General features: G+C 38.8%; 1 protein-coding gene across 5 annotated transcripts in view; it reads left to right on the top strand.

The window, feature by feature from the left end:
- LOC108695592 (piezo-type mechanosensitive ion channel component 2) overlaps positions 1–25,527 on the top strand; it is a 246,704-nt gene that overhangs the window by 101,594 nt on the left and 119,583 nt on the right. For all 5 annotated transcript variants that reach the window (XM_041567810.1, XM_018224178.2, XM_041567809.1 and 2 more), the window contains exon 3: positions 8,671–8,796. In XM_041567810.1, coding sequence (XP_041423744.1) covers positions 8,671–8,796 — 126 coding nt within the window. The remainder of the gene's footprint in view (positions 1–8,670; positions 8,797–25,527) is intronic.

The raw sequence follows: 25,527 nt of genomic DNA, 5'->3' as shown, positions 1-25,527 counted from the left end.
TCCTACCATGCGAACAGATTTTGTATGAATTTTGGGCAAGAGTCTCACCTTTTTAGAGACGCAAGATTAACTACATATCTATTGTAATTTGCTGCTCGATTAGTATTCCCATCAAGTTAAAAATGTACTTTCCACTGTGTGGTTATAAGTAGGCATGTCCACTATGTGTTTAATTTTTTCTCCTGGTGCATTACACCCTCTGAAGCAGTTTAGATTCAATGCTTTGCATATTTTGTTGGTAGTCTGGAATTATTGGGATTTTATATCAGTGATCTACTCATGGTATGTCTACATAGGTCCAAAATCTGAAATCTGTTTGATTATATAAACATTTTATATGGTTGAGAATGAGAACTGTAAAAACATGTTTTAGATAAAGTTTTGCAGATGCACAAATCAGTTTGAGTTATAAAAAATATTCAACACTTTCCTGAATTTTTCACTTGTATAACCCTGGTGGGATTGAGCAAGGACCGTTGTCAGGGTATAATGGGTTGTGCTTTAGGTATGATTCGAAATCACCCGGTTTGTTTCCCACAAGGCTAACACTATGCCTAGAGAAGGTCGTCCACCTAACCCAGTGACTTGGTAAGGAGAGCATTAAGGTGGCCATAGACGATATTCAGTGCTTGTATGGTGGGAGATAAGCCGACCGATTTTGGCAGAAGACTTGGATATCAGTTGGCTCTTTGATCAGATTAGCCTGAAAATTTAGATTGGATACATTTGAAGATACCCGCTGATTATTGCTGAATCGTCAGATATAGGTATAATTCTAATGTTTCTACCAATATATCGGACAATTCAGCTCTAACACATTTGTATTGAAAACAAACAGTCTTTCCTGCAACCAGTGGTCACAGGAAAGATCGTAATTGTTACGTCTATGGCCAACTTTAGTCAAAGATACTACCAACCAACCAAGGCAAATGGCAATTCTGAAGCAGCTGGTGAGATTTACAGCAGTGGCAACATCATCCATGGAACGACTATAATGTAGATGCTCCACAAAGCTGGAGAAATGGAAGTTTGATGAAAAGAAAATAATTGCTGTAAAAATATTTCATTTGGACTTATTAACCATGTGAAAAAAGTTCACTGCTCATAACCATGGTATGGTAGTTGTAGCATCTTGTTTTGGAGATGCAGACACTAGGAAACTAGTCAGAACTGAGAGAAAGCTGGATAGAGTCAGATAAAATTGTATACCTGAGAATGGAGCGTAGGTTCACATTCCTGCAGCACAATGACATAAAGCACACCACCTGAAAAAGGGTCATGCACCCAAAATATTGCCAGACTTTTTTTATTGACCTTGGGAAAGTGAGGGACTGTTCCCCTGTTGCATTCTACACTGGTTCCAAACCTGAATGTCTTACAGTAGTCTAGTCAAAGCCCAGTCCTCAAGTCAATTAAAGAATCTCTGTAAAGTAATTGAGCAGAAAGCTGTGCAGTGAAATCAACTGTCACAGGGGTCAGTTCATAATTGTTGGTCAGAAAGCATAGTTTATTAGGGTCATCTGCTGTACTGTTTCAGCAGCGTGGGGTCTAGCCCACTCTTATGGCACCTATAATGGAGCCTCGCATGGTATAGTTTGTTAACATGAGAGTTTTGCGTGAGCAGCAACTTTTTTTTAAAGGTCTACAGAGAGATCAGGCTCCTAAAGACTTTTCTTTTTAATCCCAGTGTGTTGCACATATAATGATGTTTGTTGAATTCAGTAGAAGTAATGGATGAGCATGCATTTCTCTAATTTGTTAAAGGCAAGTGCTTGGAGAACACCATCCATCATTAAAGGCTATTGTGGTGGCTGTCTTTCTAAAGAACAGGTGGCAGCTAGCAGAACAGTGTTTAGTTGATGAGGGGGCGGTATGATTCATCATGTTATTCGAGAGAGTAAAATACATAATAATGGGTTTTGGGGCTATTTTAGACCAAAAGGGTTAGTATCCAGCTATAGGAATAGAGCATGTGTTACATTGGACTCCAACACACCAGGCTGAGCCTTCACTATGTGGAAGTAGTAAAGTAAGGATGTAGGGAAACTACAACTCCCATATGCCACTGTGCATGAAAACAAAATACAAGGGCGCCAGGAGGTTCTTGCAACAAAAATAGAACAGTTTATTTGCCCAAGACAAATGATCTACGGGTTTTGTACTTAAAATCCACAGAGGCCCAGCAGATAAGCACGACATGCCTACAACATGTCCCACAGAGACAGCACAGTGGGACTTCCTGAGGTGATAATGTAACACGAGAATAGATACACCCTCAGGATCTCAGCACCATGACCTGAATCCTCATACTGTATGTTGGATCAGGGAACTCACTAGCCCTAATAGGCTGTGTTCCCTATACTACAGACCAGTCCTTGCTATTCCTGCTAGTTGGCCAAGCTGCTCTTGCTACTGAACCTATCTATCTTACTATCCTAGAGAGTACTATTACAGAATTGATGCTTTATTCCTTTTAAGACTATTAAACAGGATTAAAAATTGGAAATAATGTTCTGACTTGTTGACTTTGCCATACCCATTTCAGATTTATGATTTAGTCTCAGGCTTGTCGTATAGTTTACCTTAATAGTATTATTGGCTGGTTTTATTAGGTTATTTCCATGATCTTGGTTATCTATTCTCCTTCACTGTTTTGCATATATTAAAAACACAACCAATGTAGATGATTGTGACTTTCTGTAGAGGAACTAGGGGGCATGTATATTATGCTGTGTAAACAAACAGCGGGATAATACGTGTACATGGTGTACATTTTCTACTTCTTAGAGTGACTTCCACCAGAAGCAGTGTAAAATAATGACCTGATCTGGCATTCCCATGGTGTAATCTTCATAAATCTGCCATTTATTTTACACAGCTTTTTACATTGTTTTTTTTTCCAGCAAATTTAGTTTTGCACAGCATAATAAATATGCCCCTTAGGGTTAGTTCACGTGAGGAGATTCTGGGAGATTTTGTTGCCTGGCGACAAAAAATTACTTATGAAAAGTCGCCTGCGCTAAAGCACACGTGGCGCTGCCTTTTCCAAAGGCGACTTTTCATTATAGCCTATGGGAAGACACGCTGAGGCAGTTCGGGGAGATTGTCGCCCAGAAGACGAGGCGATTAGTCGCCAGGCGACAAAATCTCCCTGAATCTCCTCGTGTGAACTAACCCTTAGAGTTGCTTCCGCCAGAAGCAATGTGGGGACATCCCTTAGTAAATAGGGTTTTCCTTGTCCTTTAACATTAATTTAACAATATACCCCCCTTGTTCCCCCTTGCTGCATCGTTGATAATTAGATTACCCATGCAGATATAATCATCCTGCTTACAAAACAGTAGGGGTGTACAATACTAGTACTTTAATCCTCGTGTATTGCGAGGACTAGTTCTGAAATAATATTATTTTGACCAATTGCTTATTTATAGCATGCAGTCATTAATTTGTTTCCTTATTAACATACTGTACCAACATACCAATTCTCATACCATATCTTGTAGACTATAAAATGTAATAGGCCTTTGTCAGATACTATTGTGTTACAGTATAAAAGTTGTGTATACATCCAGGCAGATACATATTTCTATGTGTATGTTTGTTTTTGTTTGTTTCTTTCAGCCTTTCTGCATCTATTTCATAACCACAGGAAATAAACAGTGAAGGCAAATCAGGTCAGCACAAAATGAAAACACTGTGCTGATTCACAGTAGAGCACATAAAAATGTTAGTTGTGCATAGAGAATTCTCAATTCCCATGCCACTCACTTTCACCTTGTGGGCTGGGCAGTCAGAATCATATTCCAGATAAACATAAATATGGAAATGTATATTGATATTTATCATATCTAAACATGTTATAACTGGGGTTGGTAATTATGTGGGGTTATGTAATAAAAGGTTCTGTGAAAAATGAACCCTATACTGTACTAATCATATTTCTAAATGAACGCTGCAGCTAGGTATAGTATAGAAACATTTGCATAGTGAATAGTGTGAGCATCAGACTTGAAAGTTCCAAGGATTCTTGCAAATAATCTGTAATTTTTAGTGGGCAAATGCTGACCCGAATCTTAATTTGCATTTAATGTCATATCACATCAAAAGTAAACTGTCTTCAAAATTATTAAATTGTTTTTGTGCTGTTTTTTAGCACTGACTGAAAAAAATTGAGAAGTGTTCCTGAGAAATCATGAGTGTATTAAATCCTATTCTAGTGTTAAACAATTATTACTAAATTAGATAAGGATGCGGCCAGCTAGAGCCACTTGAATGAATGGGGATAGAATAAAATATATTTGTTTTGCTAAGGGCTTTCTTATAATGTGGCATAAAAATGCCTGTGAAAAATATGAGCAATTTTACACGGGCATTTGACAGTTATGTTTCTAAGTTACCTTAGATTTGTTCTACTCTCCTACAAAGCAATGCATTAATTCATGTTTCCAATAATAATGCAGTGCACAATAACTGTATATTATATCAGTAATTACTTACACCGTTACAATAAATACAGGAACTAGAACAACATAAAATAGTGATTTTACAAGAATTCCTTATGTAATGACAACACACAATGAAGCAGAGCTGAATTCTTGCGTATCTAGGTTTGCCAACTTGCCATCCAGCTGGCTTATACTGTGTTTTCTATAGTAATAGACTTTACTCTATTTTTTATTTAAATGCTCTGACATCAACCATCAACGTTTTGGGGGGGGAAACAAACACCCACCCTTCATCAGGGTTGATGTTTGGTGGCTAAATGGAAGGGGATACTCCCCGACTGCATTAATCAGAGTGTGTGCGGATCAGTCTTTCTATACATACAGTTAATAAAAACTCCCATAAAGTCTATTTTCAAAAAACGTTAAATTTTTTTTTAAAAAAAATCAATTTTTTAAAAAAAAAATCTATTTTTTTTCAATTTGGGTGAATAGGATCAACCCGCAAACTCGAATTGGATTTGAATCGAATCGATTTTCCAGATGCTACCAAACAACTCCAAATTCTAGGCGAATAGTCAAATTCGAATTCTTAAAGGGCCAGTACATGATATTTTTTTTTTAAAAAAAACTGAAATCGAATTTTAACTATTCCCTAGTCGAATTACGCTAAAATAAACAAAAAAAATTGAAAATTGAAAATTTCATTTTGACCCTTGATATTGTAGGCTGCATCTGTAATAAGGTTGCCACCAGTCTGGATTTCACCTGGGTAGCTCGGTTTTCAGAAGGGCTGTCCGGGTTAAAAACCACCTGCCTAGATTTCCGAATTAAGATATCAGAACTTTGAATTGAATGGCCATATCATAACCCCAACCACTTGCATCATAGACACACTCACAAAACATCACACACTCCTCCTCTGATGTCATCTGCCTTCCCCCAAAACCATCAGCCCATTGCCTTTTCAGAAAGGAGGAGCTACACCTTCCTATAAATACTGTTCAGTGTTTTCAATTGGTGCCCTTAACTTATGCATTGTTTTAGACAGGCCTGCTAATGGCAAATATTATGTACTGGCTTGACTTGTTACTGCGCTTTGCAAGCTCATTCTGCACTGAAATCCCACAGGTGACAATGCTCTGTAAATAGGTCAAAAGGGAAGCACTTTGCACCCCTTAGAACTCCAGCACATGCAGCCATGGTATTTGTAAATGAGGCCTTCAGACTTAAAATTGAAGTTTATGTATTTTTTTTAGTTTCACATTGCTTAGATCATTCATACAACTTGCACTTCAATCTTGCTGTCGTTTTTAATCACTTTTCTGCAATGAATGAATGAAAATGCTGTTATGTAGTAAGTAGAAAATATTATTGCATTATGTTCTTACAGGGAATGCTCTCTTGTGTTGTTAACACCATAATCCTTAGGGAATAACATTAGTGGAGATTAGAGAGATCATAATTAGACATTAAATGTGAGTATTCATTTTAACCACCCTTCATTTAGCAATTGTTTAAGCATCTTTGGCAACCAATTTGCAGTACTTAATAGGCTAGTGTGTCAGTTAATATGTTCTAGATTCATAATCATATTGCAGTAATTTGGCGAAAAAATGAACCTGTAATCGAATACCATTCTGTATTAATGGTTATTGAATTGTTTGAAAATTGCTATCTCTGAGATGTATTTAATCTTCTATAGTTTTTTTATGTTTAAAGGAGAAGGAAAGGCTAAAACTGAGTAAGCTTTATCAGAAAGGTCTATATAAATACACTGGTAAACTCTCAAAGTAATGCTGCTCTGAGTCCTCTGTCAAAAGAAACACAGCATTTCTTTCCTTCTATTGTGTACACATGGGCTTCTGTATCAGACTTCCTGTTTTCAGCATAAACCTCCAGGGCTAGGGCTTGAACATGCTCAGTTTGCTCCTCTCCCCCTCCTTTTCCCCCCTTCCTGCTGTAATCTGAGCCCAGAGCTAAAAGTGAGCAGGGAGAGACTCATGCAGGAAGTGATGTCGCACCAAGCAAATATGGCAGCTGATATCCTTAAGAAACAGAAAGCTTCTTGAGCTGTTTACTCAGGTATGGTAAAACATTCTGCAGAATAAATATAGTGTTCTAGCTTGCACTATTGTGGTGAATCTATTGGCAATAAACTGACTCTGAGCTTTCCTTCTCCTTTAAGACCTTTAGCTTTTATAATAAACCACCAAGGAAACCCATAGGTTTGAGTCGATATGTTAATTTAACTTTCAGTATGTTATGGAATTACCTATTTTTAACAATATTTTGCTTTACAATTCTGCCTCTCTATTCACTTTATGAGAATACAGTTTTATTGTTACTATCTTTTTTTTAGTTCAGGCCCTCTACTCTGGTCCCTCATTCATCAGGCCCTTCTTTTCTGGTCCATTATTCAATCCACTGCCTGGCTGCTTGGGTAAATTTAAAAAAAAAACTCCCAAAAAAAACTCTATAGCCTTTTGAAATTTCAAACTGAAGAGCTGCTGAACAAAACAGTTAAATAACTCAAAAATGGAAAAATAAATATGTGAATATTCATATTTTCTTAGATGATGACTGTCTAAATATACTCCAGTAAGAGTTTATATTAAGATGAAGTTCATCTTTGGTACAACTGTTCATCTCATGCATCTTGTGTATATAGTTAAATACTGAATATACTACTGGATGTTGTATAGCTATTAACATGCCACCTATTGTTAAATATAAGAATAATAGAAGTCACCTCAGCGAGCCATGACTATATAAAGCAATGTTCTCACCTTACCGAGACATGAATATATAAAGCAATGTTCTTCCCAGAAAACAAAAAAGTGGCAGGTGGAGAAAAGTAATAAATAATGACATGCCTCTGCCACCATAGTACTGGAGTAAAAATGCTGGGCGATGTGTCTGGCAAAAAAAGGCCGTAGTAGAATAATGTAAAGGCAGAAGGCTGAATGCTTTTATGCAACCAACCATCTTCAAGGCAACAACTAGGATTTTGTTTATTAAACCATCGCTTTTTTTCTGGTCGAGTTTTTAAAGGGGAAAAACTTACATTTTTAGAGGAAAAGAAACCTCAGTTTTTTCTAGATTTATTATGCTCTGAAGCTGCTAAAAATTTGAATCCTAAAATACTCCAGTTAAAACATGTTGAAATAATGTCCTTTTAACAATTGGAGTTTCTGGCTGTTTGCTCTGGTTTTCATCCGATAATTTCAAGTTTTTGTGATGACAACTTGAAAACGTTTCTGAGTGTCAGTTTTAAAAAGTCACAAAATTCGAATTGATGCTTGTATTCGTCGCAATTTTTTGTTGCACAGTATTTTTTTTCAAGAAAAATTATCGGTACAAGGGAATCAGGTTTGGGAGTTTGGTAAAAAAAAAAAAAATTTAAACCAGTGAGAAAAAGTTGAGTTTCAGTAATATCCTTATATTTTGCTATAGGAGGTACTTTATTCTATATATTTAATATAATTAGACTGGAAGCTCAACGAGCAGGTACCTCTTCCTGTGTATATTTATTGTATTTATTGTGTACGATTATATATTGTACTTTTATTTATATTGTGCTTTTATGAATTGTACGGTGTTGTAGCTTTACAAATAAAGTTATACATACATACATACATACACAAAAGCCATGAATATCCTGTATAATAAATCCTTGTAAACAGTGCTTAGTAATCTCATCATGTTATAGTTGCTGGAAGTTTGGTATTATTAACAATAATGTAATTTTTAGAAAGTGTTAAGAATATAAGATATCTCTAGAGTTTGTGCTGTCATTCATGTTTTTATTTGACAGTAGGTGGTGTATTATTTGTTTCATATACATACCTTCTATTTTTTACTAGAATCGAAATACACCTTCCATATAAGACAAGTAAGAGTGAGGGTCGGCCACTCTCCATCCATTTATATGGGATTTTTATCAATGGTTGAAAGTGAAAGTTCATCCTTTGATAGATACGCCTTTCAAAATCCCATAGAATGAATGGAGAGTGGCAGAATTTCACTCTAGAGGACTGTGGCGATCTCTAACTTCACTTTTTGATAAATATCAGTATAGGGTACCACCATACAACAAAATACCTTCCATTTATTGTGAAACCTGCTAGTAGAATGTAAGTCTTTTCATGGATTTTGTCAGTCTTCTTTAAAAGTAAAATTTTATGATATAAATGCTTACCTTTGGGTTTTTGCTTTCTTCTTGCAGGTCATACAGGACGGTTAATAAAATCCTTATGTTTCTCAAGTCTGTCATTTCTGCTGCTGCACATCATCTTTCATATTACCGTACACAGCCTCGAAGCCAGAAAACACATTGAACCACATTTTAACTGTGAGTATGCAGCATTTAAAAAAAAAAATTAATTTATCTAATTTATAATCAGTGTTGTTCCAAAACCCTATAAATGTAAATATGTCCATGGCCTTGGTTGACTGTTGGGTACATTATGGAGGGTCAGCCTGGGACAGTAGGACCCCTGGGAAAAAACCCTGGGTCGACAGGATCTTGTGGGACCCACCGACCCAGACTTGCTCCTCGTCCTGGGTGATGCATCCTTACCTGACTCCAGGCCCCGGTTGTGGTCACAAGATAAAAATAAGGTATGCCTGGGGGGTAGAGGCAATGTTCCCTCGAAAGCTGGCCATAAATGCAACGATCCGATCGTACGAATAGTGGATTCGTACGATTTTCGGACCGTGTGTGGAGAGTCCCGACATTTTTCGTCCGGCGGAGATCGGTCGATTGGACAGGTTAGAAAATTTCTGTCGCCTGCCGATAATATCTCTGTATGTATTGCCGATCGTACGATTTTCAGTGGGAGACTGTCACCAGCTTTGTCAGACATAACTATCGTACGATTGATTCAGAGGTAGTACATTGGCTGATCTGTTCTTTTACTACTTTATTTGATCGAATGGTAAGACTTTGATCTGAATGGTTAGTGGCGGGTCGGGAGATGGGAAAGTCCGATTGTACGTTGATTCGTACGATCGGATCTTTGCGTCTATGGCCAGCTTTAGGTGTCCGGTCGTCCTTGCGCACTCAACAAGCACACACAACAAATTGTGGTGCGCATAAAGTATTTTGTGTAAAAACACAACATTTTGTATCAATTCTGACCTGAGAATACAGTTTTTAAAAACTGAGCACATAGCCGAGAAGGAATTAGAGGGAACATTGAAACATTTTTGGTAAATCAGCCTAAAGGGCCTATTTGTAAAGTGTGATTCAAATTAAAAATGGTGGGATACTCACCATGATATTGTTATTGAAACAACGCAGAGCTGCCCTAAGAATTACTGTGTAATCACCTATTTATAAAAGTGTGTGAATCATAATAGCAAAGAAAACATTTGAGCCTGCTACAGATCTGGCCTAGTCTATTGAAATGAATCAGACTTTTATGATGGCAAGTCCAAAGTGTGAAAATGGATGAATAATTGAGCACACATTGATTCCATTCATCTAAGGTAAGGAAAACTACAGCTGCACAGCAAAAACAAGTAATGGGCACTCTAGGGGCAGATATACTAAAGGGGGAAGTGGTTAACGCTAGCGACTTTTCACCAGAAGTTACATCCGCAGGGACATCGCCAATTCACTAACAGGCGCAGATGACAATTCGCTATCGAAAGAGAACGTTGCTAGCGTCTGTTTGCAGACAGGCGACTCTTCGCTCTGGCGAATGGCTGTTGCTCCGCAAATTCACTAAATTGCGAATTTTACTGAACGTTACCTCTTTCGCCAGAGTTTCCTTCGACAGCTCAGACCAGGCAAACTGCTGAAACAAATCTTCTTCTTCCTCAATCTGATGTCAGTGACATCCTATCCTGTACCCCGGAAAGTCACAAAAAGTGTAAAAACCGCAGGCGACTTTTCTATTTTTAAAGCAGGATTGCCTTCAAATATCCAAACTAAAAGATTTTTTTTAACACATTTGAGGGGCATGCCACATATATTTTAGGGTGGACTCATGTCTAGAGCATTAGAGGCGCTTTTATGCCTTTTGTTAGTTCCCTTGGACATTTGTAATAAAAAGTGCCCACTTCAAGCATTTACACCAACATCTCTAAAAAACGTGTATACGACTTTTATGCACCTCCCCTAGTCAAATTAACCTACAGTAAGCGTAAGATTACTAACGAATTTTCACTAGGCACAAACGAAAGCTAGCAAATGCTTGCACTGAAGAAGTATTGCTAGCGAAAAGTCTCCAGCATTCGGCACCCAGGATGCAACCTCGCATTTTAGGGAATTAGCGCAGTGGTAACGGATTTGCGACCTGGCAAAGTGGTGCGAAGTGTGCAACAATTTGCCTTTTAGTGAATCTGCCCCTAGGTATTCACAGCAACAGACATGATAAGTAAAGAAATCTTTTCACTATATATTTATTGCCTTTGTGGATTTCTTGGGGGTATACAGATGAAGCCACTATCCAAGTGGCTTCATCTGTATTTATCAAAGAGTGAAGTTAGAGATCGCGAACGTGAAAGTTCACTATTTGATAAACAAGCCTTTAAAAATCCCATAGAAATTAATGGAGAGAGGTGTGGCTTCACTCTTTGATAAATATACCCCCTAGAGTGCACATTGTCATTGTGGATTTTGTCTTCCCTGATCTGAGGCTCTGGGCCCGATGCACCTGGACCACAGTCCTGACTTGGTGACTTTCTCATTTCACATTTATATTCTAGTGCCCTGCACTTGTTTGGTTTAAATAGGAGCACTACAGCACCTGCCCAACCTGTTTTGATCAGGACCGGAGCCAGGGGTAGGCAGTATAGGCACTTGCTAAGTGAACAATGGTGATGGAGTGAGAGCAGTGGCAGCACCAGTGGAGGGTAAGGTTGCCAACTGCCCAGTATTTTACCAGCCTGGCCAGTAAAAATGATGGTTGATTCCAATGTTATTAATAGGGAAAAAAGATAAATATATAGGAAGGCTGGTATTTTTTTCCGGAAAAGGTGGCAACCCTAGTGGAGGGGTGGGAGTGGTAAGGGAAAGAGATTTGCCTTGTGTGTTAAGGAGAGATAAAGCTTTGCAGAGCAGTGTGGGGGAGGGGCTAATGAGGGTTGCAGGGCTTTGGTTCTCATGAATAGTGCACTTGATTGATGGAAGGGAACCCTGCAACTGCTCCCAGTGGCAGAATTATTAAGGGTCGAATAGTAATTTTGAATTCAAATTTTTGAGTTTAAAAATTCATTAATTCGAAATGTAACCCCCTATTCGAATGCAAATTCGAATGTGAGATTTATCACACCTCGAATAATCGCCATTTAAAACCTGCCGAGTTCATGTACAAGTCAATGGCAGAGGTCCATTGAGCCATTTGGAGATATTAACAGCCTTCCTGACATTTTAGGGTTTTTTTCGGGAGAAAAACTTGATTCGTATGAATCAAATACGATTCAAATACGATTCGAATTTTCGAAACGGATCCATTCCATCGAATATTAGACAATCAAAAATTTTCTTTAATAACCTCCCAGTCGAATTGTGAGTATATTTGAATTAAAAAAAAATTCACATGAATTTGAAATTTGACCATTGATCAATACAATACTATTGTATTTAATATTGTACTGTATATTGCACTTAATCACGATAAAGACTAATGTCAGAAAATGAAGCCTTTACCCTGATCCGTTTGATTTATGTTATAGCCTGTTGAACCTGCATTAGCCATTGATGCAAGACTTTCTTTAGCTTTATAATACACTAGCTGAAAATGTTTATATTTATTTTAAACATCATGTTCTTGTGTTCTCTGTCACATTTACAACATACTATAGCTGCCCAGCTACAACATGTCATTCTGCCAGGCTACCAATAAAAATGTCACAATGAACCTTTAAAATAAAGCAGATCTTTAAAAGTGGGGTATTGCTTACCTACCACTGAAGGAGCAGTGGCTCTGGATATGGTTTGTGTGCATGTTCAAGACAGGCTAATGATTATTTCTAAGGATAATGAAAGACATTATATATTATAGGCTTAATTGCACTTTGTATTTCCTTTCAACAACTGCTGCATTTTAATTTCAGTCACACTAATAAAAATGCTGCTGATTGTTATTGTAAAGTAAAATGTTTAATAAGAAACGTCGCTTTCATTTCAGTGTTGCTTCCATTAGCCAGACAGCAGAATGTTTTTATATGGCATTTAAAACCATTTGGCCCATTGCTTTTTTTTACGTTGCATTCAGTTGAATGAATTGCTTCCTTCTATGTTAGCACATTCCTGTGGGGTCACATGGTTCCGCACACACCATGACTTCCATCTAGAAGTGTTAGGAAGGTGTTCTAGTACGGATAGTTTTTCCCTATCCAAACTGTAGTACCAGATATAACACACTCATTCCATATATATATCTCTACAAGCATATTGAAAACTGTCTTATCCTTTTTCGGTTTGCACTGCATGAAAACTACATGCAATTTTTGGTTTTATCAGTAAGGAGCAGGGCCGGATTTACGTAGTGGTTGCCCCCTAGGCTCTACTGCCATTCGTCCCCCCTGTCCCCTCCCCTTTATTCGTGCACATTTTCATCTGGACCAGAGCAATGGGATTGGCGCATGGGAATTTAAAAAATGATTGTATCTCCAGCACATCCCCAGTGTTTTTGAACCAATGTGGGTGTGGTTGGGCAGCATGCCGGCCCCCTAAAATCCTGCCGCGCTAGGCCCGGGCCTTGGTGGCCTTTCCACAAATCTGGGCCTGGTAAGGAGGCCATACACAGGCAGCTTTAAAGGGGTGGTTTACCTTTAAGTAAACTTTTAGTATGTAATAGAATGGCCAATTCTAAGCAACTTTTCAATTGGTTTTCATTATTTATTTTTTATAGTTATATAATGATTTGCCTTTTACTTCTGACTCTTTCCAGCGTTCAAATGGGCGTCGCTGACCCCATCTAAAAACAAATGCTCTGTAAGACTACACATTTATTGTTATTGCTCAGGCCCTCTCCTATTCATATTCCATTCTCTCATTCAAATCAATGCACGGTTGCTAGGTTAATTTCGACACTAGCTACCCGATTGTTTGTAATGCAAATTGAAGATTTTGCTGAATAAAATGCTAAATAACTCAAAAACCTTAATTAATAAAAAATTAAAACCAATTGCAAATTGTCTCAGAATATCACACTCTACTACTAAACAGTATTGATGCGATCCTCAATTTGACAGCCAGCACAAAGGTAAACTGGTCCGACAACTAGATCAGCCCAATATTGCCCCATCTCAAGGTGGCTCTCCAAATGAGCAGATCTTATAATACATGGCTGCGGTACTTGTCAACTACCTGTTTTCATACAGCTTTAGAGTTAGCACAAAATAAGGCATGGTGATAGCTGCACTTTTGTAGAGAATTAAAACTAAAAAAAAATCCATTCCTTTTTGAATGGTATAGGTGCCAAATATACCTGTGGAGAACATTATATTGAGCTACAACTGTTGCCAGGGAGGGTGATAGCTTAGTCCTCTGAATGTTTATACAGCATTGGCAAAACACAATATATTTTCTCTACCAAAGCAGAATTTGTAAGAATAATATCTTTGTGCACTGTGAGGCGCGGTGCTGCTGTACTGGCTACCCTGTGCACTGATCAACAATTGGTGCCTGATGTTATTGGCTGTCTGTTTCCCGAGAAAATTAAACCTTTTACTGACTCCCTATTTCAGCTTATGCTGTATTTGATTATGGATAGAAATGAAGTATGCAACTACCTCTGCTGTGCAGTTCCTCCATCTTTCATTTAACCTTATCAGTAAAAAAAACTTTTATAACTAAGTAACTCTCTGTCATAGATTCTCTTTCAATTAGGGTTGCCACCTTTTATAAAAAAATTACCGGCTGCTGGGGGGCGTGACATCAAAATGGGCGGGACGTGACGTCAAAAGGGGCGGGCCACGCCACGGACACTAGAAGAGGCAAAAAAAAGGGTAAGTTGCAGGGGATTGGGGGCGATTGGGGACAGGCCGAGGGCTCCTTTTGATCGTATTACAAATTTACCGGCATTTACATTGCCGGTAAATTTGTAATACCGGCCCCGGCCTTGGCAGGTATTTGCGTGTGTGCAACCGCATGCAGCAGAGGGCGCGCATGCACAGCCGTGTGCAAAACACTTTGGGGTATGTTTATCAAGAAGTGAAGTTAGAGATCGCCACAGTCATCTAGAGTGAAATTCCGCCACTCTCCATTCTACTCTGTGGTTTTAATAGACAAATAATTCTAGATTTATTAACATTGTATCAAATTAGACCAGATCTACTTAACCAGAAACCATATTAAGTGCTTAAAGTGGTGAACCTTGGTTACTGAATTCGTACTCCGATTGTACTCAGAATCGTACGATTCGAACGATTTTATCATACGATCGTATGATTTTCCTTCAATACCCAAAAACTTAGAAAATTGCTCTGGCAGGTCCCCATAGGCTAACATAGCACTTCGGCAGGTTTAAGATGGCGAAGTATTGGAAGTCAACGTTTTTTTAAAGAGACAGTACTTCGACTATCGAATGGTCGAATATTCAAACGTTTTTTACTTCTAATCGTAGTTGAAGTAAATTCGAAGTCATAGTATCCTATTCGATGGTCGAAGTACCCAAAAACTACTTCGAAACTTCGAACATTTTTAATTTTGAAAATTCACTCGAGCTTAGTAAATCTGCCCTTATAGGACAAATGGTAGTGGACTAAGACAAAGCCCTGAGAAACTGATAAACTATAATATGCTTTCCAAATGTAGAATAGAACAATGTTGTCTGGCAGTGCTGGAATAATATTTGGGCCAGCCCAGAACTCTCATTTCTTGGTAATGGAATTAAAAATATGAAGGCTTCCATTGAAGAAAGAATATCCCTATATGCGGAGGATGTGTTGTTTTTGGCTGACACAGATAATATCAACTGGTCATAAACCCTTTGATAAAGCCCTGGCAGCATGGAGAAGAGATATTCCGGGTCTTAGCACTGAACAGTGTGAAGAAGTGACAGCAAATTTATATAACTTTCTCTTCAGTGCGAGAGACAAACTCATACAACACAAATTTCTACTGAGAACATACCTCACTCCCAATAAGTTACATCGTATAGGGAAAATCCATGCCCCAATATCTAAAAGGTGTGGGGAACAGGATGGGTCTTACTGGCACATGCTTTGGACATGCCCTGTCATTCACAAATACTGGGCAGAGGTTACACATTACATAAGGGAAATCTCCTCAATTTTTACTCCGGAAATTTTCCTACTGGGCCTTCCTCAATAAAACCAGGGCAAGAGCTCTAGTAAGGTCTCTCCTTTACTATGCCAGTAAGACAATAATCATGGGATGGATGGCCCCAATACCCCCCCAAAAAAGTGAATGGGTACAATATGTGAACTGAATGCTCCCATTGATAAAAGTAACTTATGAAGCCCGGGGCTGCCCGGACAAGTTTGGCAAGATATGGAACCCCTGGCTTGATGTGCACATGTTAACGTTGCCTTAAGATGCTGATTTTAACATTACTGATGTTTACATAATGCAAAATAAGATAACTGGATTCCACTGTACCCCCCCCTCTTTTTTCTTTCTGTACCCTACCCTGTTAACTTGAAAACAATAAATCTTACCTATCAAAAAAAAATATGAAGGCTTATTTAACAACAAAGTACACAAATCAGATATAGCTGATAGCCATGTTTTACTAACAATGCCGATTTTTTTTCCCTAGCATAGTAGCATCTGCAAATTAGCATGTTTTTTTGACATGTTGCAGCATGTATATTTCTTCTTGTGGGAATCAATAACACATTAGCATTCAATTTGCTTTTCACAAGTCCGATGCAGCTATGGACCCTAAGCCACTATGAGAACTCTGTAAATAATGTAAGGTCCAGCCTACTGGCTCCAGGATTCCCTAGGGTCTAACTGTGAAATCAATTAAAGCACTTAGAACCTTCCACATGTTGCTAGGTTAGAAAAATGTATGAAGTCAAGTACCTTTTTGAATTTGTGTTTGGCCATTCTAGCACATTTCTCTTAAATTATCATTTATAAATTAACCCTATTGGCTTTTAGCAAATTTTTTGCCCTATAGCAGAGGCCATTTCAGCTCCAGGACAAGATAACTAGCTACAACCTTTTACCCAAAATAAATTAAATCAAAATAATGTATGATCTTTAATCATCCCTGGCCACATGTTCTGTAGGACTCCTTGCTTACACCACTGTAATATTATATTGTTACGTAAACCCTCTTGTTACACAACTTGCTTTCCACATTGTATTTATTATGTATCCAGGTTCAGCTCATGTATTGTCAGACATAAGCTAAAAAGTGTGCCTAACCAATGTAATGAATAATTGGGAAACTGATTAATTAACTTATAAAGTCACCCCAGAGGTACATATAAAAGAACTTGCCCTTTAGCCTCATGCCTTTATGTAGTCATGCAACTCCTCAGTGACTTCAAATATCCTTATATTTTAAGACATTGGGGTACATTTTTCCCTATGAGTGGCTTAATTGCAGACAAAGCAGACCCTGTGACTGCAGGAGGAGGACGGGGGGGGGGGGGTAAGTCACCTGCAGGTGACCCGAGACACATGCCAAATTATGGGTCAGCTGCAAATCTTTACACGTTGCGGTTGACTTGTAATTTTGGCCTAGGAGTGGGGGCCTTGAAAAAAGCATCTTTCAGGGGGGCAGGCCCCAAAAATTAGGTTACTGTCCTGTATAATACATAATGGGGAAGGTAGCAATAAAATGCATGCTGAATGGTCTCTGTTGTTCCCAGTATTGGAAAGTAAGAGTAAACAGCAGGTTTTTAAAAAAATACTTTTCCAGTATTGGGGACTGGTAAATTCGTCTCCCAGAATTATTTGGCAGTCTCCTGGTGTTATAGACTCCTAAAATGGGTCTTAAATTACAGTTAGGATGGGAACCTGTTTCCTTATCTTGCTTCTAGCTATACCCCTGTAGTTCAACCAGTGTCCAATAGACTTTGCTGAAGTATATAGTCCTGAGCAGCCATGTGCTCAGAGTCCATTTTGTTAAGCCCTTACCTAAGTAGTCAGGAAGAGTGAAGTGGAACCTAGACAGGTCAGGTCTAGTAAGGATAGGCTACTCACCTGAGTAGCCTGAGGCTCCTACGAGGAGTATGAGTAAGATTAAGATCCCGGGTACTAATTGCCCAGAGTAGGGACTGAGTGTACAGACCTAGGGATGTACAGATTCCCCTGAGTTCCACTTGGGGAAAAGGCTGAAAGCTGGGTGTACCTTCATTGCTGCTGTGTATGTTCTCTTCCCTGCGGGGACTGATACGGATCATTGGTGCTTGTGAGTATATGCCTATTCACTTTTGCTCACATGTTCCTGCTTAATCTTTATGTACACTCCTATGTGGATTACTCTGTTCATTACATTTGAATTCCCAAAGGGAATGATTGATTTAAAGGCATTGCCAAAGGTATTAGTGTGCATCCTCCCTTTTGGGAATTCGAATCTGATGACTGGCTGAGAAGTAGCCTGAGGAGTTGAATGCACCTGAATAAAGAAATGTGTGTGCCGAAGAAATTGTATATTGATTTTCTCTGTTCATTAAACACATTCTCAAGGTCTCATCTGGAGCAAATTATTGGAGTAAAGTTTATAGTTAGAGAACGGTGCCACTCAATTTACTATAGTGTTACACCAGTATAAATGACCAGCACAAACACTTTTAGTAACACGTTGCAGTCACAGTTGCAAATGTTTATATAACTGTAGTGCTTTCTTGGTTTCTCTCTCTAGAAACATAAATTTAAAGTTTTAAATACTGCCTGCAATACTCTGTGAGTCTGTTGTGAGCATGTACCGGTTATATCTAAGTAATATATCATGCTTAATTTAAAATTGATGTATTCCATTTATGAACATGTAATTGAAATTGTTAAAATGTTTCAATTGTTAACCATGGATTAAACAGAAAAGTACAACAAATCTTAAGTGCCTTGATCTGTTTTCTGTCAACTAGTGACTTTTATGCCCATTTCTGCTTTAAACGTCTAAACATTTACAGTATATACACTGTTACCCTTTTTGAACCCATTCATTCATATATTTATATAGTAAAGCAGAATGACTAGTGATTCATGTATTTGCTATTATCTCCTGGACATGCTACCTTATTCACTGTAGCATTACAAAGTGAAGAAATTAAATGGTCTTCATATTTGTAAGTGTCAAAATACTTCAAACATCAAGAAGATACATAATTTCACAGTGAAGCCTCAATTTTATATCCCCTGGTTTTACATTTTCCCTCTTTTTTTGTGGTCCCAGCTATATATTTTTTTTTGTATTTCAAGAAAACTTTATTCATAAAGAATAAACAGGTTTACAATAGATATGCATGAAAGTGACGTGTCAGACTGTTACTTAGGTTTGTAAACTATAGAAATTTCAAGATCACTTTTCTCAAAATAAACACATGGAAGTTGAATTAGATATCGAAATAGTAAGGATGATAAGAAAAGAATGGGAAGAAAGTGGGGAAAAAAGAAGGAGGAGGGGAGCTTGGAGGCAAATATCTTGTAAATTAGTAATATATCACAGACTCTCATGTGCATGTAGGTAAGAGATCCAGGGCTGCCAGGTCATTATAAAGTTATCTTTTTTAACTGCTAGGTATGAGGTCAGTTCCTCCATAAGGTAAATATCCTTGACGTTATTGACCCATTCCTCAAAGGTCGGGGAAGCAACCTCTCTCCAGTGTCTCGGTATCAGTATTTTTGCCGCTAGCAGTAATTGACTAAGCAAACTATATTTGAATGAATGTTCTGGGGTGTCAGTATGGGACAACAATAGTAATTGGGGTGTAAGATCAACCTGATAACCTAGAATCTCCCGACATGCCCTTTGTACATTATTCCAGAATACCTTTAACTTATCACAAAAAAACCAGAGATGAGATATCGTTCCCATTTCCTCATGACACCTCCAACATGTATTGTCTGGGATCAAGTGCATTTGAAATAATTTGACAGGTGTTCTATACCATTGCGACAATATCTTATACGAATTTTCTTGAAACCTGTTATTTATGGAGGACTTTGCTAGCAGCCTGAAATTTTTTTCCCATTCACTCTCTGATATATTCAACTGTAGTTCCTGTTCCCAGGTTCTAGTAAAATGCGGCAACGTAGGATATTTCTTTTGTATTATCAATCTATAAAGCGTTGATATTAAATGGTGTGGGACAGTTTTCCTATCACAAAGGGTTTCGAACTCCGTCAATAAACGTTTGGCTCGTTGGAGCGTTGGGTTCAATTGCAGAAAATGTTGGATTTGACAATACCTCCAATGGTCCCTCTCATCCCATGTACTTTCAGATTCCTTGATTACAGACTCAGAAGTTTCTGGTTTGAGGACATGTTTTAACTGTAAGTGTCGAACTCCAAAAGCTGATGCCATTCCCTTGTCCATAATTCCGGGCACAAAATCCAGATTTTGACTCATAGCAGCTAATGGAGAAGGATAGGGGATGAGCCTATACTTTTGGTTAAAATAAGACCAGAACGTTTCCAAGGCTAAAGTTTGAGGATTACCCTTCAGGTTTAAGGCCACATGTTTCCCTTTATTCCAGAGAATATTATTGACGGGGAATTTGGCTCCTTTATCTTCCAGACACTTCCATTGTTTTGTAGAGCGAGGATTAGAATGTTCAACCAGTTTCGCTAACAGACAAGCTTGGTAGTATGAGTAAAAATCTGGGAGGCTTAGACACCTCTTCCTTTAGGTTGATACAAGATAGACCTACCAATCCGAGGACGTTTATTTGCCCATACAAAGTTGCAAATAATAGTAGTCAGAGTCGAAAAGAACCCTTTAGGTATCCGAATAGGCAAGGTTTGAAACAGGTATAAAATTTTTGGTAAAATCGACATTTTAACAATAGATATTCTACCCGTCCAAGTAAAATGGGTCTTATCCCATTCTTTTAGCAAGGTGGATACAGTATCAACCATAGGTTTGTAGTTGTAGGCATACACTTTATCTAAGTCATTTGGTATATAGACACCCAGGTATTTGATTCTGTCCAATTGCCATTGGAATTTAAAGTTAGCTCTCAATTGGTGAATCGCAGATTGTTGCATATATATGGGGAGGGCTTCAGATTTGGTCATGTTAATCTTGTAGTTGGAGAGCGCACCATATAACGCAAGCTCCTTTAAAGCATTGGGCATCGAAACAAGTGGATTCGTTATAACTAAAAGCAGATCATCTGCAAATGCGGCAAGTTTATATACCTGTGTGTCTATGAGCATACCTGAGATATCTGGATTATTTCGTAATGCTATCAATAAATGTTCCATGTAGAGGACGTAGAGCAACGGGGATAAAGGGCAGCCCTGGCGAGTTCCATTCCTTATGTTAAACGTATCCGAAAGAATGCCATTTAGCTTTATCTTGGCTGCTGGTGATGTGTATACAGCCATAATTTTATCTCTGAAGGGTTTTTCAATGCCAGTGCCTTCTAAAACTAATTTGAGAAATGTCCAGTTAACTCTATCGAACGCCTTCTCCGCATCAGTGGAAAAAAGCAGAGAAGGCGTTCGATGTACCTTCGCCCAGTTAATCAAATTAAGGATTTTCATGGTGTTCTCTTTGCCCTCTCTACCCTTGACAAAACCGACTTGATCGTCATGTATCCACCCAGGGAGAAGTGGGTTAAGTCTCTGCGCTATAATTTTAGTATATAGTTTTAGATCAATATTCAATAAGGATATAGGTCTATAATTGCCACAGCGAGTAACATCTTTACCTATCTTAGGGATGACCGTAATATAAACTAGCAAGGCCTCTTTATTTAAGGGGTGGTTCTCATCAATCTCGTTTATAAAATCGAGGAAAAGGGGGGCCAGTTGAACTGCGAAAACCTTATAAAACTTCCCGGTATAACCATCTGGCCCTGGAGATTTGTGTAGTTTTAAATTACTAATAGCATTTAGTACTTCATATTGTTGGAACGGAGTACTCAGTTTCTGAAGGAGGGATTCTTCAATGCCAGGCAAGGGATATTTTGCTATAAAAGTTTTAATCCTAGCCTCTAGTGTTTCTTGAGTCATAGTTTGAGGGATGTTGTATAAATCTTGATAGTATTGTTTAAAAGTTTCGGCTATTTTTGTCGGTAGGATCTGTAAATTACCTTTCTGATCGTTGATTTTATGTATGTAAGATAGATTTTGTCTATGTTTTAGAGCATTAGCTAACAACCTCCCTGATTTGTTGCCAAACTCATAATATTTTTGTTTAAGTTTAATCATAGCATGTTTGCTATAGACATTTAATAACTGCCTTAATTCTGTTCTTTTCGCCGTCAAAGTTTTAAGGTTATCTAGAGATGGGTTTTCAATGTGTTGGGCTTCTAACTGCTGTATTTGATGAAGTATACTATCAAGCGTGTTCTGTCTCTGTCTTTTAAGGCGCGCGCCATGCTTAATCAAAATACCTCTGACCAAACATTTCAACGCTTGCCATTTCGTTTGCTGTGAGGTGGCATCGTCCTTTACTCTGGGGATATATTCCTTAATAGCTTCCACAATTTCATCCCTGCATTCAGTATTATCTAATAGATTATCATTAAGTCTCCAATTCCAAGCCGGCTTAGGTTTGGTAGGCACGTTAAGTACAATATGTACTGCCACGTGGTCCGACCAAGTTATGCTATCCATGTCCGCTTTCACAAGCCAATGTAAGTAGTGTTGAGAGATAAAAACATAATCTAGACGAGAATAACTCTGTTGAGGGAATGAGAAGTGGGTGAATTGTTTAGCACTAGGATTGAGATACCTCCATGAGTCTATGACCCTAATTCTTTGAAGTGATTTGGCAGATTGAGAAATATTTTAGCAGGGATTGCCCTTTGGACGTGTCTAGTTTGGGATTCAGTGTCATATTGAGATCTCCTCCCAAGATCAGTATCCCTTCCGAGAAAATAGAAATCTTTGTACTTAGTTTGGTTAAGTATTGCGCCTGACCATGGTTAGGAAGATAGACACTACCGATCGTACAAGGTGTATGGTGTAATAGGCCTTTTATTAGAACATACCTCCCATTGGGATCTACAAGGCTATCCGCGACCTTAAAATCTATGGAGTTTTTAATAGCTATGGCCACTCCCTTCGTTTTTTGTATGGGGTTATTGCTAAAAAACCACTGAGAGTAGTGGCCTAATTTATGCATCTGCGGGGCTTCTTTCTTAAAATGTGTTTCCTGAAGTAAAAGTATGTCCCCCTTATCTTTCCTCATCAGATTTATCATCTGTTTCCTTTTTTCCGGTACATTTAGGCCGTTCACATTTAGGGAAATTATTTTCAAGTTACCCTCCATCATAAAGACAAGATACAATCATAATAATACACAATATAAACAGCTTACCAACTGCAATGCCTCCAAGCTCAGGATGGGGTAGGGTAAGAGGGTAGAAGTCGCAGAAAAAAGTGATAGGAATATAACCTGAATATGTTGTACATTTGTACACTGTGCAATAGCCAAAACAACATATTTCTAGCAAATGCACGAACATAGAAAAAGCTGAAAAAAGAAACATTTCAAATGGGCATCTCTCCTGTAAACGCCAATCAGTCAACAGACATTTCGTCTGGCCCAATACTGGGGGGGGTGTTGAGCAACATGTGATTCGTAGGTGCTTCGGTAGCAAAAAATGCTAGATCTCATGCATAACAAAAATAAGTAGGATCAATTTAAGTGGAGCATAGTAAAGAAAAATGGCAAAATTACTTGATGGTCCTCCAGTTGTAATATGGAGTCATCCAGGATTAGACGGAGTGGGACTTCCGGGAGGTTTGCCTGTCGCTTGCTTCGACCTGCTTCTCTTTGCTTTAGGCGATTCAACCTCTGTCCACGGTACTTGGTGCGGCATCGGTGTCGGTGTCGGCAGTTGCACAAATTTAATCCATTCAGAAAGATCAAGTTTCGGTGCGTTGCAAACTTGAAGAAAGGGGCGCAGATCGTCCGGCGTAGATAGTGTGTGTAGCTTCCCTGCAATAGTGGCCTGTATGTTGAATGGATATCCCCATCGGAATAAAATCTTTTTTTCCTTCAGGAAGTTTGTCAGAGGTTTGAGGAGTCTCCGTTGTTGCAAAGTGTACCAGGAAAGGTCTTGCATAATGGAGACTTCGGCGTCATCCATTTTAATCAGCTTCTGTTGCCTGGCTTTAGAGAGTATTTCATCCTTCACTGTAAAATGTAACAAGCAGCAGATTACATCCCTCGGTTTGTCAGACGGGAGTCCCTTCGGTCTGAGAGCTCTATGAACCCTTTCAATGTGTATCTCGTTGGTGTCCGGCATGTTGAGCACCAAATTAAACAATGAGGTTACCGTCTGTTTGAGGGAGGCTGCTTCCACTGTTTCGGGAAGACCTCTTATGCGTAGATTGCACCGTCTCCCTCTGTTATCAAGGTCCTCAACCCTACGAGTCAAGGATTGTATGGCTTTATTTTGTATTAACGATACATTGAGTAGTGAGTCAACTGATTGTTCAATTTGCATCCGTTCGGCCTTCTATTGCTTCAGTTCTGGTATGAAGGGATGCGATTTCTGTTTTAAGATCTGCAACCTCTTCTCGCAGCGCCGTTTTAATCTGGGTCGCCAAATCTTTTAAGTCTCTTTTTGTGGGTAAAGTTTTTAAGAGGGCATATGCATTGCTTTCCGAAATTGTAGAGTCATCGTCAGAGGCCTGATCATCACCTTCAGCCTGGTCCAACCTCTCCGTTTCCACCCGTGCCCTTTCCTGCTCTGCTGGGGCCAGAAACTTCTTTAAGAATTTCTGGGATTCGGTCATTTTATGCTGTTTTGGAGTGTCTTTGGTGCCCTCTTTTGTTTTGCCGTATTTACCCATATTAGTATGGTTATTTTCCACTTAGCAAGATGATCTCTAGCATAAGGTAGGTTTTATAAATCCATGGACGGGTGTAGTCAGACCCAAACCTCGGTGCCCGCCGATGTGTGAGAGCCGTGCGAGGCCAACAGGACCACCCCGCTTGGGTTAGAGTACGTGCTGCACCCCAATTAAGCTGCTGTGTATTACCAGCCCAGTGTGCTCTTGGCAATATGATATTTATAGGTGCAGGCTTAATATCAACCCTTCAAACCCCAAGCTGCAAGGGTGGAGCTTTGCCTTACTGCTGTATGTTGGGTGAGGCCTTGATGACGCACCTCACATTCCCTAAGCCTGTGACAGGCCTGGAGGTGTCTCAGTCCGGTGTGGGCAAAGTATGTGAAAGTCCCTCTAGGGCAGAGGTACCCACCCCTTCAAGGTGTACCTGAGGGACCCCCTATAGCTCTCACCAGGTCCGGGCGCGTCAGAGCTCCCCTGGCGCACCTTGCGCTCCGCCGTGCGGCTCCCCAAATTTAGGCCGCGGCTCCTGTAAGAAGCTAGGCCGGAATCCCCACTCGGCGTGCACTGGCCGCAGCGCCTCAGGGAAGGGCTCCTCCTGTAGCGGTCGCCTTCCCCCACTCAATCGGCGCGGGTTTAGCGACGTTGGGCGAGATGCGCCGATAGTATGGGGCACTTTAGCAAGGTAAGTGGCGTGCTCTATAGATGTGCGTCTGCACAGTTGCCCGGTCCGCCACGCCCCCCCAGCTATATATTATGCATAATAATTTCCCTGATTTTACTACAATTTTTTCCCTGGTCCCCTATATGTATATATATATATACAGTATATATATATATACACTATATATATATATATATATATATATATATATATATATATATATATATATATATATATATATATATATATATATATATATATATATATATATATATATATATATATATATATATATATACACACACACAGTAGGATCTGTTATCCAGAAACCCATTATCCAGAAAATTACAAATTCCGGAATGAACACCTCCCATAGACTCCATGATAATCAAGTAATTTTTAAAAAGGATTTCTTTTTTCCCTGTAATAATAAAACAGTACCTTGTACTTGATTCCAACTAAGATATAATAAATCAATATTGAAAGCAAAATCTGCTTATTGTTTTTTT

The sequence above is a fragment of the Xenopus laevis genome, chromosome 6S (assembly GCF_017654675.1).
Source record: "Xenopus laevis strain J_2021 chromosome 6S, Xenopus_laevis_v10.1, whole genome shotgun sequence".
In the NCBI taxonomy this organism is placed as follows: Eukaryota; Metazoa; Chordata; class Amphibia; order Anura; family Pipidae; genus Xenopus; species Xenopus laevis.
This window is presented reverse-complemented; position numbering and strand designations above follow the sequence as displayed.